General features: G+C 35.8%; 1 protein-coding gene and 1 long non-coding RNA gene across 2 annotated transcripts in view; one reads left to right on the top strand and one right to left on the bottom strand.

Annotated features, from left to right (window-relative positions):
• LOC308508458 overlaps positions 1-15688 on the bottom strand; it is a 29656-nt gene that overhangs the window by 8856 nt on the left and 5112 nt on the right. The gene's annotated exons all lie outside the window — the stretch shown is intronic.
• Positions 7319-8419, top strand: MRLN (myoregulin; the record flags this gene model as incomplete). Its single annotated transcript, XM_081075142.1, has 1 exon — positions 7319-8419. One exon carries the CDS (start codon positions 7319-7321, stop codon positions 7457-7459), a length of 141 nt encoding a protein of 46 aa, XP_080931268.1. The 3' UTR covers positions 7460-8419.

Raw genomic sequence — 15688 nt, 5'->3', positions numbered from 1 at the left:
GATAATTAAGAGGAGATGTTTGTTCATGCGTAGGGAAATTGTTTATTTTAGGGCCAAAATATTTACTTAAAAGATTTGAGGCATGGTTGCAGATGCTTGGGAAGGCCCAAACTGGACAGGTGTTGACAAAGGACGAAAGCATGAGAGGTACAGTTGAAGAGAAAAGAAAATTTGGGGCCCTCCTGCTCCACTGGCGGATCAGGGTTTCCTCTCATCTATCTGAGTCACTACGTGCTCAAAGAGAAGCTGGAAAGTATGATTCATTCAAAGGGTACCATCTAGGAGGTAATATGCTAAGTGATAATTAATAATAATAGTCACCATCACATATTAAATGTTTACTTGCTAGGCACAAGTATTATCTCATTTAATTCTCACACCACCCTAAGAAGTAGGTACTATTATCATCATCCCCATTTTAAAGAAGTGCTGAGGCACAGAGAGTTACTGTAACTTGTCCAAGCTCTCATATAAGTGGCAGATCTGAGTCAAAACCTATCAGTCTGATTCTAGACCCATCTCTCAATCACCATATCCTAGAAGCATTCTTGTTATTCCTCTGTCCAGCTAAGTTTATAGAGGTCAAGGGAAGGAACTTGTCAGTCATACTTTGATCAGTGGGTAGATAACAAAGTAAGAAGAACCAAGAATAAAATTGCACATAGTAAAAGCTAAAAAAAAATAGATTAAAAAAAACTGTACTTTGAGCTAACCTCATTGCTTGACAGTTAAGATCCTAGTGGTGTTTTGTGAATGTCCCATTTACAAAGAGCAGATTGTTTTGATGTGAATAAATTAACAATGGCTGCTATAAAGATATTCTAGCAAATTCAGGGTCACCGGGTCCAGTGTGGTCACACTGCAAGACTGTCCATCCCCCTGTTCAACCCGCTGTTCACATATGCAGAAACGAGCCAGGGCCGAAGAGAAAGCGTGGCCATTAATAATTACGTGTGGATATTTTCATTGCAGTACAGTCAGTTTCCATTGTAATACAGATCTTTTCAAAAGTGGCTTTTTATTTGAAAACATTAATAAATCCATGTAGTTGAAAGACGGTCCATCTGGGGACGGGAGTCCTGGGTTAGTCGTATATAGGTGCCAACATAGAATACTGAGTAACTGGGCAGTGGATCCAACTCCCAGTAGTACAGAACTCAGCCTGGCACATACTAGACCCTCAATAAATGGCCATTATTATACTCATACTTTACTTAAATGACCTATTAAGCAAAAAATGGACAGATTTCAATTATGTCTCATTTTTCAATATGTGTCTCTAGGGAATGCCTGTCAGTATTATCTTGACCATTAGATATTGATGGAACCAAGAAATAGGATTAGCACATTCTTGTTAAAAAAGAAAATATTTTGAAATGTGACTTGTTTTTAAGACTATAAACTTGAACACAATGAAAAGTGTTTTTCTTCTGATTGTAAAAGAGACTTTGCAAAGTATGTTCTGTTCTTTGTCTTGACCAAGAATTCGTGCCTAATAAGCGGAAATGGTAGAAGTTGAGAGAAACTGAGAAAATGGTAATGTCTTAGTACTAGGAATAATTTTATATAATAGAGGTTTTTTTGTTTGTTTGTTTTATATTGTTCTGTTTTCACCAGGGGACCAAGCCATTTAGCAAATGCACTCTTCTTATGGTCTCAGAAGTCAGAGTTAATTTGAGAAACCCGGTTTCATATAAACACACAATTGTAAAGATTTTAAAGACAAGAGCCTACAAGTTGATGTCAGAGTGAAGAACAGAATGCAATGAGGTTCAGCTCCCAGAGACCAAAGGATACTACTACCGTGTTTCCCCAAAAATAAGGCCTAGCCAGACAATCAGCTCTAACGCATCTTTTGGAGCAAAAATTAATATAAGACCTCGTCTTATTTTACTGTAATTTAAAACCGGGTCTTAATATAATATAATATGATATAATATAATGTAATATATAATATAATAAAATATACCCGGTCTTATAGTAAAATAAGACCAGGTATCATATTATGTTATGTTATGTTATATTACTTTATATAATTTTTATTATATAATATATTTTGTATATTAAATAATTACTTTATATAACATAATATAAGATCCAGTCTTATATTAATTTTTGCTCCAAAACATGCGTTAGAGCTGATTGTCCAGCTAGGTCTTATTTTTGGGGAAACACGGCACGCTCCATTTGTCTAACTTACTTTCTGGGATACCACTGTTCAACATTCCATAAACAATAAACAGGTCAATTTGAATTAGATTATTTGGACTCTTGATGGAGTCAAAAGAAAAAAACAAAGACAAATTTTAAAAGCTAGATAAGAGTGTATTCATTCTATTTTTAGTACAACATTCTATAAAGTAATAAATTGATTCCCAGTGCCTTCTGGAAACAGGGAAAAGAAAGGTAGGTAGAGGCTTTCAAATGGGAGGGGAAATTATTTGTAGTCATCTGAAATTTCAACATGAAATATATTTGGCCCAAAACAACCTAGAATGTCTTATATCAGAAACTGGAAGTGATGTTACTTCAGCCATGATTTTTAAATACTACATTCAATATCAGACCACGCACGGTCTTGAGAAAGTCACACTATATACGAGGTCTGACAATTAGGTTTATGAACTCATCCTAGAAAAAGTGCTGCATACCTCACTGCTGAATATCACTACAGTCACCTTCGAAGCTCCTCTTGGGAAGCTACTCACTGACGCCAGTGCCTAGTCCACCCTTCAAAGCAATTTTGGAACTCTTTTTTTGGAATGGCCATCAGAGCTGTCATCGTATTACCCTTGATGTCCTGAACGTCATCAAAATGTCTTCTTTCAATATTTCCTTTCTCTTTGGGTGAAGAAAGAAGTTATTGGGGGCCAGATCAGGTGAGTAGGGAGGGTGTTCCAATACAGTTATTTGTTTACTGGCTAAAAACTCCCTCACAGACTGTGCCGTGTGAGCTGGTGCATTGTCGTGATGCAAGAGCCATAAATCGTTGGAAAAAGTTCAGGACATCTAACTTTTTCATGCAGCCTTTTCAGCACTTCCAAATAGTAAACTTGGTCAACTTTTTGTCCAGTTGGTACAAATGCATAATGAATAATCCCTCTGATATCAAAAAAGGTTAGCAACATTGCTGCAATAAGTCCACTAACTTAATTGTCAGACCTCTTATGTTTTAGCATACGTTTAGAAGTGTTCTAACTAGTCTGAAATGTATTTATATTTTTGGCATATGTTTTATCCAATAAGGAATTTTTTTTTCCTGAAAGTTGCTGCCATTAAACAGTTTGCCCCAAAAGAATGTCCCTGCAATCCCAAATAAAAAACACTTGATAACCAAGCTTCTAGCTAATGTAAATGAACGTACTGTGATGTTCATAATTTTAATCGACAGTAAAATCTGAGTTTGTTTGTAAACTTGTGATGATAGAATTTGTGTCCTTCCAATGATTTAGATCTATAAACAGATCAAACATCGGGAAAATTAGCAAACAAAAATCACCCACATCTTTGTTTCTCATGTGCATTTTGAATGAGACAAGAACATGTTCTTTAGCAAAAGAGTACATTTACTACAAAAGACCAGGCTATAATCATTTGCTAAATGATTGGTTTGACAAAAATAAAATCAATATACATTACTTTTAATACAGGAAAGAAGAAGAAGACTAGCAACTATGGGAGTACTTTCTTTAGTTTTCTAAAATTGTATAAACAACATGCTTTTAAATGAAAATGTGAAAAATGGAAAAAGCAAGGGAAAAAAAATCACATTGTCCTTCCACTCAAACTCGACTACTGTGAGCACTACTAATATTTGTAGTTATTTGTTTTCTTTGTTTAATATTTCAAATGTGAAGTCTAACGTACATACAGAAAAGCACATAAAACTTCTATTTACAGTTTAAGTTAAAGTGATTGCCAGTGTAACCACACACAGGACAAGAAAGGAAACATTGCTGGAAACCCCTATCCCTGCCTATCCCTGCCTATCCCTGCCTAATCCTGCCTTATCCTCACTAAAGTCACCACTATCCTAATTTTATTATGTTAGCCAATCCCTTGTTTTTCTTGATAAATTTACCACGACACAGTTGCCACCCATACACTCATATACGCACCCCTAAACCATGCATTTATATTTAAAAAAAAATTAATTATAGCTGACATACAATATTATATTAGTTTCAGGTACACAACATAGTAATTCAACATTTATATATCTTGTGAAATGATCACAATAAATCTAATAATCCTCTGTGCTATCTGCCACGACCTAAGATTAAGTCAGGTAAGAAATGGGTTTCTAATTCACTCTTCAATCCCCACCAGTTGTCTGGTCTTTTCCTCACTTTCTATTTCAATCTCTCTGTCACAGTACGTAGTTATTATAATATTATATGTTATAATAAATTCCCTATGCTGTACATTATGTCCCTGTAACTTATTTTATAACTGGAAGTTTGTACTTCTTAAGTCCTTTCCCCTTTCTTCTCCATCTCCTTACATCCCTCCACTCTGGCAGGTGGAGGGCTCTGGCACCCTGGCAGAACAGTTTGTTCTCCATATCTATGAGTTTGTTTGTTAAACCATGCACTTTTAACTTTGTTTTTCTACTTTATACAAATATACTTATACTGTGTTTTATTATGCACTTTGCTTTTAAAAATTTCATATGTTTGTAAAATTCACCCGTTTTTGTACGTACTGTAGCTTAATTTTCATTATTATATAGTATTCTATTATATGAACTTAGCTATTTAATTACTGATGGGCATTTGGTTGTTTCTAAATTGAGGATATCACGAATGATGTATGGGTATGTGTCCTGGTGTGGATATCCATGCATTTCTTCAGAGTGTGTACCTAGGAGTGTAACGGGTGGTCATAAAATATGGGTTTTAATCATATTTAAATATTTTTACAATGTTCTAAGTAGCATTTCTGTTATTTTATAGTTGTAATAACCATCATTTTATGGATAAATAATCTTCCATTTGTGGCTGAATTTTATAGCCTGGTCTTTTGTAATGAATTCTCTCCTCCATTTTCTAATTTGTTCATAAAAGTGATAAAAAAAAACTTACAGAATTTAGAGCAGACATGCAGTCTCATGAGTTATGTGCTCGTATGCAGACAGAGAAATTTTGTGTGTTTGTTTTCATGGTAGATATTGATGCAAATATAATAAAGTAATTTTTAGGGAATTTTAATTGTTATATTTAACATATAATGTATAAGTTTAAGGAGTAATACCTATTGATTTGATCCGTTTATATTGCAATATGATGGCCATCTCTATTTGTATTTTCATAATTATCATTTCTTCTAGTATTGAAACAATGAAAATCTAGTTTCTTAGTGAGTTTAATGTTTATAATAGTTGAATTGTCTATAATCACTGATTATGTATTACATCTCCAGGACTTATTTACCTACTAGTTAATAAGTATGTGCCCTTAAATAACTTATCTCCCATACCCCCGGTGAATTGTTGTTTTAAAAATGTGGTGAATATTTGCCCTGCCAGGAAAATCCTAGAATTCAGTTTAACCCTGCTGTAAAAGGTACAGTTTTTAGCTATACAATTTTTCCCAAGTCCACTCTTTACATTTCTGTCCTGACTTCTTTGCCAGTAATTTTAGAGTTTCTCCATGCAAGCTCCCTGCCCCTCAACTTCACACACTACCTCACTATCCAGTAAAACCTTTTAATGTGCTTTGACTCAGGAACCAAGGTTGTTGCTAAGAGACCGCTGGTGCTGAATGCACTTTGTGCTAGCAAAGGCAGACAGGGAGAAAACCGAGGGGCAGTGTTATCTGCCACGACCTGGGATTAAGTCAGGTAAGAAATGGGTTTCTATTCACTCTTCAATCCCTACCAGTTGTCTGGTCTTCTCCTCACTTCCTATTTCAGTCTCTCCCTTACTGTTGATGAAGAAAATTGAGGATACCTCTAAGATCACAAACAAAAGAAATATAAACTAGATGCTGAGATTATAAGAGATAAAGAAAGTCACTTTGCAAACCCTTGTATTATCCTTACCCCTTGTTTGTGTAACATACGCAAAAGGAATTGTTGAGTGTATGGGCAAATTCAGTTTGCTAGTGATTGCTGTGTAATTTGGGGCACACCATACTTTAAGGAACGGGGCTAGTTGTTACAGAAATTAATCAATATTGCTAAACGTGGGAGAAAATGACACTTGTATAAATCTCATCTATCTCCCCCTCTATTTTTTTCCTCTCTTAAAATTCAACTTGCCTTTATGGCTTTTGACTGAAAATGACAGAAAATGTTTTCCTACCCCAATCTTTGTGCTTTTTAAAAGTATTGGTGCTCATTTTAAGTTGAGTGTATATAAGGAATTTGATGTAACCAGTTGAAAACAATTTGACTTATTTGACCTTGCATTCCTGAAAAAGGAGTTAAGAATGGTTCTAAACACCCTACCTGACTAGCATTTGGTAAAATGTTCCAAAAGTGTGCTAAACCAACCACAAATTAATACTTTTAAAAATTTAATAATGCTTTTTAAAATTCCAGCTATTTTTTAAGCTGTTTCTTAACACAGAAATGTGGAGGAAATTAAGTGATTGATGTCTTATTAAGTGACCAGAATATGAGAGAGGGGATCATGAGGAAAGATCAAGAAAATGAAAAAGATTTTTTGTTGGTTAATTTACAAAAATGTTTTTACCTGCCTTTTTCCATATCTTGAGATTCCCATTTTTTGGTGATATCTACAGTACAGATTAGAAGAATGTCAATTTCACTCATACCATTGTAAAATGATGTAAATTACTTAGCAGATAAGTTTTGAAATGACTTAGCAGATAAAATCATAAATGACTTGGCAGATAAGACTTCATAAATACTGATAACATGAAAACAGAATAGTTATTCTGATAGTTCCTTGAGCTATTTCTTTTTTAAAAAAAATTTTCAATTACAGTTGACATCAGATATTATGTTAGTTTCAGGTGTACAACATAGTGATTAGACATTTATATACATTGTGAAGTGGTTGAGTTGTTTCTTTTAGAAAGAAAGCCAAGTTTAGCATATAGAAAAATTTATGATTATGACACAAAGTGATCAAAATGCATGGATGAAAATTATTTTAATTCATTAAGGAGAAAAACATTTTAATTCATTGATTTTAATTCAAATATGTAGAGTTCTATCTGCGAGATATTTCTTCATCTCTATTTCTTTACAGTGCAAATACCATATTGAGTTTAAAGAATCAGAATTATAAATATTTTCGTTTGAGGATACTTCTCTCTTTCTTCCCCTAGGGAGAAGGAGCCTCCTGGATATGACGTGTAAAAACTGGATATTAATTTCTACTACTACCCCCACAAGTCTGGAAGATGAAATTGTGGGAAGACTTCTAAAAATTTTGTTTGTTATCTTTGTTGACTTAATGTCTATTATATATGTTGTTGTAACTTCCTAGAAAGCTGGCTTCCCTTACTTTACAAATACATTTCATATTGAATTCCTGTGAATAAAAATGTGTAGTTCAATATGTTGAGTGATTTAAATTTGATGACATCTCTAATTATTCTAGAAGCCAACAGGACATTATAATAACAACAATATTGTGTATTGTTCAGTACTTGATGATTTAGAAAACATTCACATAAATTGATGTGGAATTTTTTCCCTCCAAAATCTGCACTACTGAGTCATAAAACTTGATTTTTAATATGACTGTTATTTGGTATGTTGACTAAAATTTGCAGGTGCAATTATGAATGAAGTTGATTTTTTAAGGATGAATGTGAATTTCACGTATGTGAAATTTTATGTAGTTCTAACATATTTTTAACACACCAAGTTTAACCTATAATACCCTTTTCATATGATATACCAGTAATTTATACTTATTTTCTTATAAACACATTTCATCTGTTTGGAGGTAGCAGTAGGTCATTTAATGTAAGGTTCACAGTAATCCTAAAAGGCAAGTGTTTGTTATCCCCATTTTACAGATGAAGAAACTGAATCTTGGAAGAATTATGCAACTTGAAACTATAACCAGGAAGTAGCAGACCAGGTTTTGGACCTTCACAATCCATGATATTATGTCCTTCCAAAGGTAAAATAGTAAGACAAATGTGGTTAAAAAACAATCTGTAGAGATCAACTTTTTTCACAATGTTTTATTCAAGACTGCGTGGCTGTATTTTAGTACATTAGACCCCCCCACCCCCTTATCCATGAGGTATATGTTCCAAGACCCTCAGTGGATGCCTTAAACCTAGGATAGTACCACACTCGATACATAATGTTTTTTTCTATATATACATACTCATGATAAAGATGAATTTATAAATTGCAGTAAGAGATTAACAATAATAACTTATAATAAAATAAAACAATTATAACAATGTACTGTAATAAAAATTATGTTAACGTGATCTATCTCTCTCTCTCAAAATATTTTATCATACTGTACTCATGTTTTCACTGAAAAGAAGCAACTTACAGCTTCTCTTTGACACATCCAAAATTACCAACATCACTACTCTTGTACTTTGAGGTAATTATTAAGTAAAATAATGGTTCCTTAAACACAAGCACTGCAATACTGCAGCAGTTGATCTGATAACCAAGACAGCTACTAGTGACTAATGGGTACGGGAACCGTCTACAGCGTGGTACACTGGACAAAGGGCTGATTCACATCCCGTGCAGGACCACTCGAGATTTCATCAAGCTGTTCAGAGTGGCACACAATTTAAAATTTATGAATTATTTATTTTTGGAATTTTCCATTTAATATTTTTGGACCTTGATAGACCCTGGGTAACTGTAAGAGCAGAAAATGATACTATGGATAAGGGGGGGAGGGACTACTGTATTGTCTCTGTTTATTTTCTTATTCCACATTTTTAAATATCTTCTAATAAGAGAGATTGTTTATCTTTTTCTCATACCCAGTTTGACAATGCATTCTCTTCCTTTTTCTTGATTCCTCATTTTCTGACAGTGTTAAAATATAACTGTTGAACTTCTGCTTTCTGAGCTTTTGAGAAACAAAGTCTCTCTGTCCTTTAGACATTTTGACTTTTTACATTGCATACCCGTGCTTCACAAAATTTTAATCAACTTCAATGTGATGGCCATCTTCTCAGATTTTGCCCAATCATTAATGTGAGGTTTCATAAGAGACCTAATGAAGTGTGAAAGGAATCTAGGACCTTTGAGACTTTCTAGTTAACTGACTCTTACTTAACCTTTCAGTGGTGTTGTATATTTAACCATAAGCCAAATAGAGTCAAACTATTTGAGCATTTGTTGTAACAGAAAATCCTTTGTTTCCCCTACACCATATTGTAGGACACGTCCTTTGGAATATAAGGGTCAACTTCTGTTGATATGATATATTTCTCCCCAATTCCCTCTATTTAGAATTTGTTGGAGCCTGTTAGGTTACTGGTAAGGGAGTAAAGTCAATCCCATCTTCAGGCAATTGTCTCTTTTGCCTGTGCTTCCAGGCAGTGGAAATATGGTTAGAAGCATCGACTCTGAAGCCAAGACTCTGCAGCCTGGGTCCAAACCTTACAGCTTAATAACCCTGTGTCTCTGCCTCCTTACCTATAAAATAAGTGCCCGTGTTATAGGTTTGTAGAGAAGATAAAATGACTGGTGTAAAGTAGTTAGCACAGTTTTTGGCATTTGGAAAACCCACAATCCACAGTGGATTGGTGTTACCAGCATTCTCAGATGGGGGCAGAGGTGACGTGGCTCCCTTCAATCTGAGAGTTAGTGAGCCTCAATCACCCTGCTTGTTCTATAATACACTTCCCCCTTTTCCTTAGAATGGCCTCACATTAATCTACCCCATTTCATTGGCCCCCAAATGTGATTGTGTTCCACTGGACCCTGGCCCAGTTCTGGGAGAGGTGTAGATCTACACTAGTGGGCCCTGAAGAGCTTTTTTGGTTCTGTTATTCTGGGACCTGGCAATTACAACTAGATACCATAATGTGACTTGAGGCAACAAGACTACTTGATAAATATCCCTTTCAATAAGTAATGAGAGTCTTAATATGCAAGTGTTGTGGCTTTGTAATTGGAAATAGGTTGCTTTTCCTTCATTCTTCACAGATATTCATTCAGTTCCTTTTCACCAGGCATGGTGCTGGGAAGCCAGGTCAAAATAGTGAAAAAAACATAGTTCCTGTTCTCGTGGAGTTCATAGTCTAGAGGGGAGAAATGAATGAATACCCACACCATGCAATTGCAATTGGGGGGAGTATTAAGAAGGACATGCCGAGGTGTTATGAAGGGTATGGAGGATACCGGTAGCAGCAACTCTTGAGAGTTTGTTAGACATGCAGAATCCTGGGCTCCCCCAGACCTCCTGAATTCAGAAATACCTCCTGCATTGTAATCAGATTCCCAGTGATTCATATGCACGCTATAATTTGAGAAACACTGATGGGGAGGAAAGCTCACTGGACTAAGTGTTCCTACCGTCTGGCTACCGAACAGTTATGTGATCTCTGAGCAAGTTGCTTAACCTCTCTGGGTCTCATACTTCTTTGTCAAAACAAAATAGAACCAAGAAACACAACTCAAATGACATAAAACTACTTGCTTTTCATATTGAAATAGTATGAATATTAAATGACCTGGACTGAAACTCACTTGAAAATATGTAACAGAAAGGAGTTATATACATTTATGCCATTTTATAAATATCAAGAACACAGAAGTAACTCTGTGAGGTAAGGGGCCTGGGGCTACCTTTAGCAGAATTGGAAAAGGATTGTTTTCATAAATGGCAACAATATTCATAGCATGTATGTATGTATGTATACAGCTTGGGTTAGGTAACACATTTTTCGTCGGTTGGCTTTCCGTGAAATTACATAGAACTTAATATCCTCATACAGTGTTATAATCAACCCTGCACCTGAAATGGATGGTGTTTCTTAACTTGCCACTAATAGATATGAATTATCTTGCCATGCCCGAGTTCAGGTATCTACATGCTGTTAATTTCACGGTTAATTTCTTGGTATCAACTCAACTGGCCTCACATCCTTCTCAGTTCTGTGGTTTCTTAAAGAGATTTTTCTGACTTTTAGAAGACAGGTCAGAAAATGCCTGTTAGAATCCTTAGTATTTATAAATGGCAATACCTCTAATTGGACTGCACTGTGCTAAGTGTTTTTCATACATTATGTCATTTAATGTGTACTAATAAATCTATAAAGTATTTCCATTTTGCAGATGAGGAGGTACAGGCTCAGAGGAATTAAGTAAAATGCTCAAGTTCACACAGGACATGCTGAGTATGGTGACACAGGTAGAAAGTGAGAGAACCAAGACCCTCAACTCAAAACCATCTGCCTCTAGAACCTATTCTTTAGCCATTCAGTTATTCTGCTTAATATCAAGCCAGAGAAGTGAATTTCCACTGGCTCCTTATTTTGAAGGCAAGAAGAGTTTGCACTACAATTGAGCATCTTAGTCCTACACTCAGGAATTTGGTGAGTAAAATGAAACCCAGCTCTGGGCCACGATTGGGGTGAACAGCTTCTGTAGAAAATGAGGTTGAGGTATGAAAGAGGATCTTAAATGTGTGGTGTTTGTGCGACCATGTAAACCAGGTTTTTGTTCTGGGTTGCTGTCTGCATGACTGTTATTTGCTAACCTTACTGGAACAGTCCTACTAACTGAGCAAGCTGAAGGCAAGTTGCCATGTAGGCCAGTCTGAGATCAGCAGTGAGCCCAGATTTATTTATAAACCCACAGGAAAGGCCCCTGAGCTCATTCTGCCATCTGACGGGACCATAGTGAGGGAAGATTAATGCAAGAGCACAGGAAGTCCTTGGTGGCCAACTGGGTTTCCAGTCTGAGCCATTTGCCCTTTCGGCCAGGAGGTGGCTATAGACTGTTCTTTGGAGGATCAGTGTCCCTGGACTCCTGTATAAGGTGTGATCTCAAGGTACAGACACTGACCTTTTGGGTGTTGTTTACAAAGTTGATCGTGACTTGCATCATGGAGATCATTTACTCAATAAATAGTTATCAAGCATGCACTGCCTATCTTACCAGATAGGCATTGTAGGCACAGAGAAATACTGTGGTACCTGTTTTCATGGAGCTTGCCTTCTGATGGAGGAGGCAGACAACAAACCGATACGATGCATGCATGAGAATTTCAGATAGTGCTAGGTGCCTTGGCCAAAATAAAACAGAGCAATGAGAGAAGGGTTTATGTGGGGAAGACTATTTTAACCAGGAGGATCTAAGAACACTTTCCTGAGAAGATGACGTTGGAACCGAGGCCTGATTGGTGTGGAGCCAGTGAGGCGAGACCTGGGGGAAGAAGACTTCAGATACGAGAATAGCACGTACAAAGGCACGTAGGTAGGCAGAACTCAGCAAAGCATTAGGATGTGCAGGGTGACTACAGCTTAGTGAACACGTGGGGAGTTAATGTTCCAGGATTGATCAAAATTAGCTACTACCATGTTTCCCTGAAAATAAGACCTAGCTGGACAACCAGCTCTAATGCATCTTTTGGAGCAAAAATTAATATAAGACCCAGTACATATTATATTATATTGTATTATATATTATATTATATTATATTATATTATATTATATTATATTATATTATATTATATTATATTATATTATATTATATAATAATATTATAAAGACCAGGTCTTATAGTAAAGTAAGATTGGGTCTTATATTAACTTTTGCTCCAAAAGATGCATTACACGGTATGTAACTTCTCTGACATTTGCCCCACAACCTGGGTACTTAAGGAAATTTTGTCCTGGCAGCATATAGAAAGAACATGAAGACTTCTGGCGTTCTGTGTCATTGGTGCTGGCACATATCACAACTTATATCAAACAGTGAACCATCTCTCTGAGGGTTGCAATTTTTCCATAGTTATTCCAGGCTGATCATATCTAGCCCCTAACTGGTCACCATGTGACCAGTTACGACACTCTACTAGTTGTCCTAAAAGGTGTTTTTAGGACATCTGTAAAAAAAACCCATAAGCAGAGCAAAAATTGCATCTGCTGTAGTTTCTTTTTTTAATAATAGCTTTATTGCAATATAATTCATACACTATACAATTCATCTAACATGTACAATTCAATTATTTTAGTATATTTCCAGAGTGTGCAACCATTACCACAATCAATTTTAGAACATTTTAATCATCCTAGAAACAAATCCAATATCCATGAGTACCCATTATCAATTACTCCCTATTTTCCCTTAACCTACCCTCCTTCAAAGCTGCCACCCCGACTGCTCTAGACAACTCCTAATCTACTTTCTATCTCTGTGGATTTTCCTATTCCAGGCATTTCATATAGAATCATACAACAAATAGCCTTTTGTATTTGGATTCTTTATGGCCAAATAATTATTCATTGTATGGATATACTGCACTGTATATATCCATTCATCAATTGATGGACATTTGGACTGTTTCTACTTTTTGGCAATTATGAATAATGCTGCTATGAATACTCATGAATAGATTTTTCTGTGAGGATATTTGTTGTCATTTATTTTGGTAAATGACATATATCTGTTAATGGAATTATTGGGTCATCTGGTAACTCTACTTTTAAATTTTTGAGGAATTACCAGACTATTTTACAAAGTAGTTGACCCATATTTATAGGGTTTTTTTTTTGTGTGTGTGTGACCCATATCTATAGTTTTTAAAAAGGTTTTCTCTTGATCTCTAGGGGAAAAAGAACATTTTTTGTCACCCTGATAATCCTCAGTATTTCATATGTTAAATACGTAAATTATGAAATGAAAGCTAAAGATAAAAACATGGCCTCCTTCCTCTTGATTTGAGTTTTAAAACCTTCATCTATTTTCGTTAAAAATCTCTATGCCATTTAGCAATCACAGCTGATTATGTGGGTTCCTTATTACCTATTTCATGTCAAAAAGTTAATTACATAAGAAATTACTCACATTTCCTGCAAGTACCGTAGGGCAGATAATAAAGATCCAAGCTAACATGAGATACTTTCTTATTGATGGAGATTAGATTTATTCAGTTAGTGGTTACTGGATACCTACTCTAAGGCAGGCATGTTCGAGGTACTGTATATTTTACTCACTATTTTCTACTTTAGGAGGTTCACTTTATTTGTTGTGTGGTTAGAGGGATACTGTGTAATGATTCTTATAGCTCATTTTTCATAAGCAGACCCTTTGCAGACTGAGGTTTTGGCTTTTGGTATTCATTAGCTGCATACTTCTCTTTATAAAATATACTATTTGGGCCACACTTCATCAGTCAAATTTATTGAAGATTATAGTTGTCAGCACGATGGGATTCCATTGGGTATTTCTTTTCCCACCCCACAGCAAAGTTCCTTTCTTGATTTATTTTGTGGTATATTATAATGCTATTGGCTAAAGAAACTGTTGAAAAATAATCTTGACCATCCAAGGAAAAATTGAACTAATAGCCTATCCAAGAATTACATCTGTGTCAGAATCCAACCTTTCTATTCATTAAGACCGTTGTTGACAGAAGATGGACCCAAGTTGATACCTGAGGAATGACTTTGTTGGTTGGTTTTCAGACTTTGTTGGTTGCTGGACTGTTGATTTCCTGGACTGGTGACCATACCTGCCTGTCACTACAGAAAATCTACTCGAATGAATTTCAAGAACTCAGATGCAGGTTTTGATAAGACATCCCGAAAGAGGGTTATATATGACAACCATTCAAAATCATTGTAAATTAGACAATGGATAGAATTTTCCTCATTTAACTATGTATATGAGAGGGAAGATTAAAACCCTAGTTGGGGTTCTTTGGTATACACATATAGCACTATGTTTTAGGCTACTTTTTAAAAATCTGGTTTCATTCACTGAATCTTTACAACCACCATAGAGACAGGCATTATTCTTCCCCATTTTACAAATGAGGAAACAGGCACAGAAACAATAAGGAACTGCAAGGTTACAAAGCTCATAGGTAGTCTTGGCTTCAGGTTGTGTGCTTTTCTTCTCCATTTCCTTCACCTCTTATCATTCAGCCTTTTGAACTCTGTTTTTTCATTGAAAATGAGTAGATTAAACACTGAATTGTACCTGCGAATCTCCAAGGCCTGGTTCTAATACTGATTCAAACTCCGCAGTCTTAAAAGAAGTGTTGATGACCATGTGTGGCTAAGGGAAAGCATCAAGGTACAAAGTATCCTGAGAATGTTAAAATACCCAGAAGCAGCCTCTTCCAGCCTCCAAAGATGTCTAGAGGACCAGGTTCAAGGGAAGGAAATGCCCATAATTATCATTGTACATGATGTTGAGAGTTAATTCAGCTTTCATTTGGTGGGTGTCAAAATCTTGGTGGGTGCCACCATGCAAGTACTTGTACTGTGGGTCATACCACTCTAGATTTAGAAATGTAATGATTTTTCTCTAAGGAAAGAGTGATGGATGTGGTTGTGGATAATAGAGCTATTGGCTCGCCTCAGTCTGGGCCACCAGTACATCTGGGGTTTGATTGGTACTTGCTTATTGCTGCCAAAGGATCTGGCACTTTCCTTCTAAGGTCTCTTTAGCCTAACAGTCAACCCAGATTCCTCTTGATTAAGACAGGCCTATCTCCAGTGAAACTTTAGCATTTACTTTGCAGGCACCACTATTCACTATA

This window comes from Rhinolophus hipposideros (assembly GCF_964194185.1).
Source record: "Rhinolophus hipposideros genome assembly, chromosome: 15".
Taxonomy (NCBI): domain Eukaryota; kingdom Metazoa; phylum Chordata; class Mammalia; order Chiroptera; family Rhinolophidae; genus Rhinolophus; species Rhinolophus hipposideros.
This window is presented reverse-complemented; position numbering and strand designations above follow the sequence as displayed.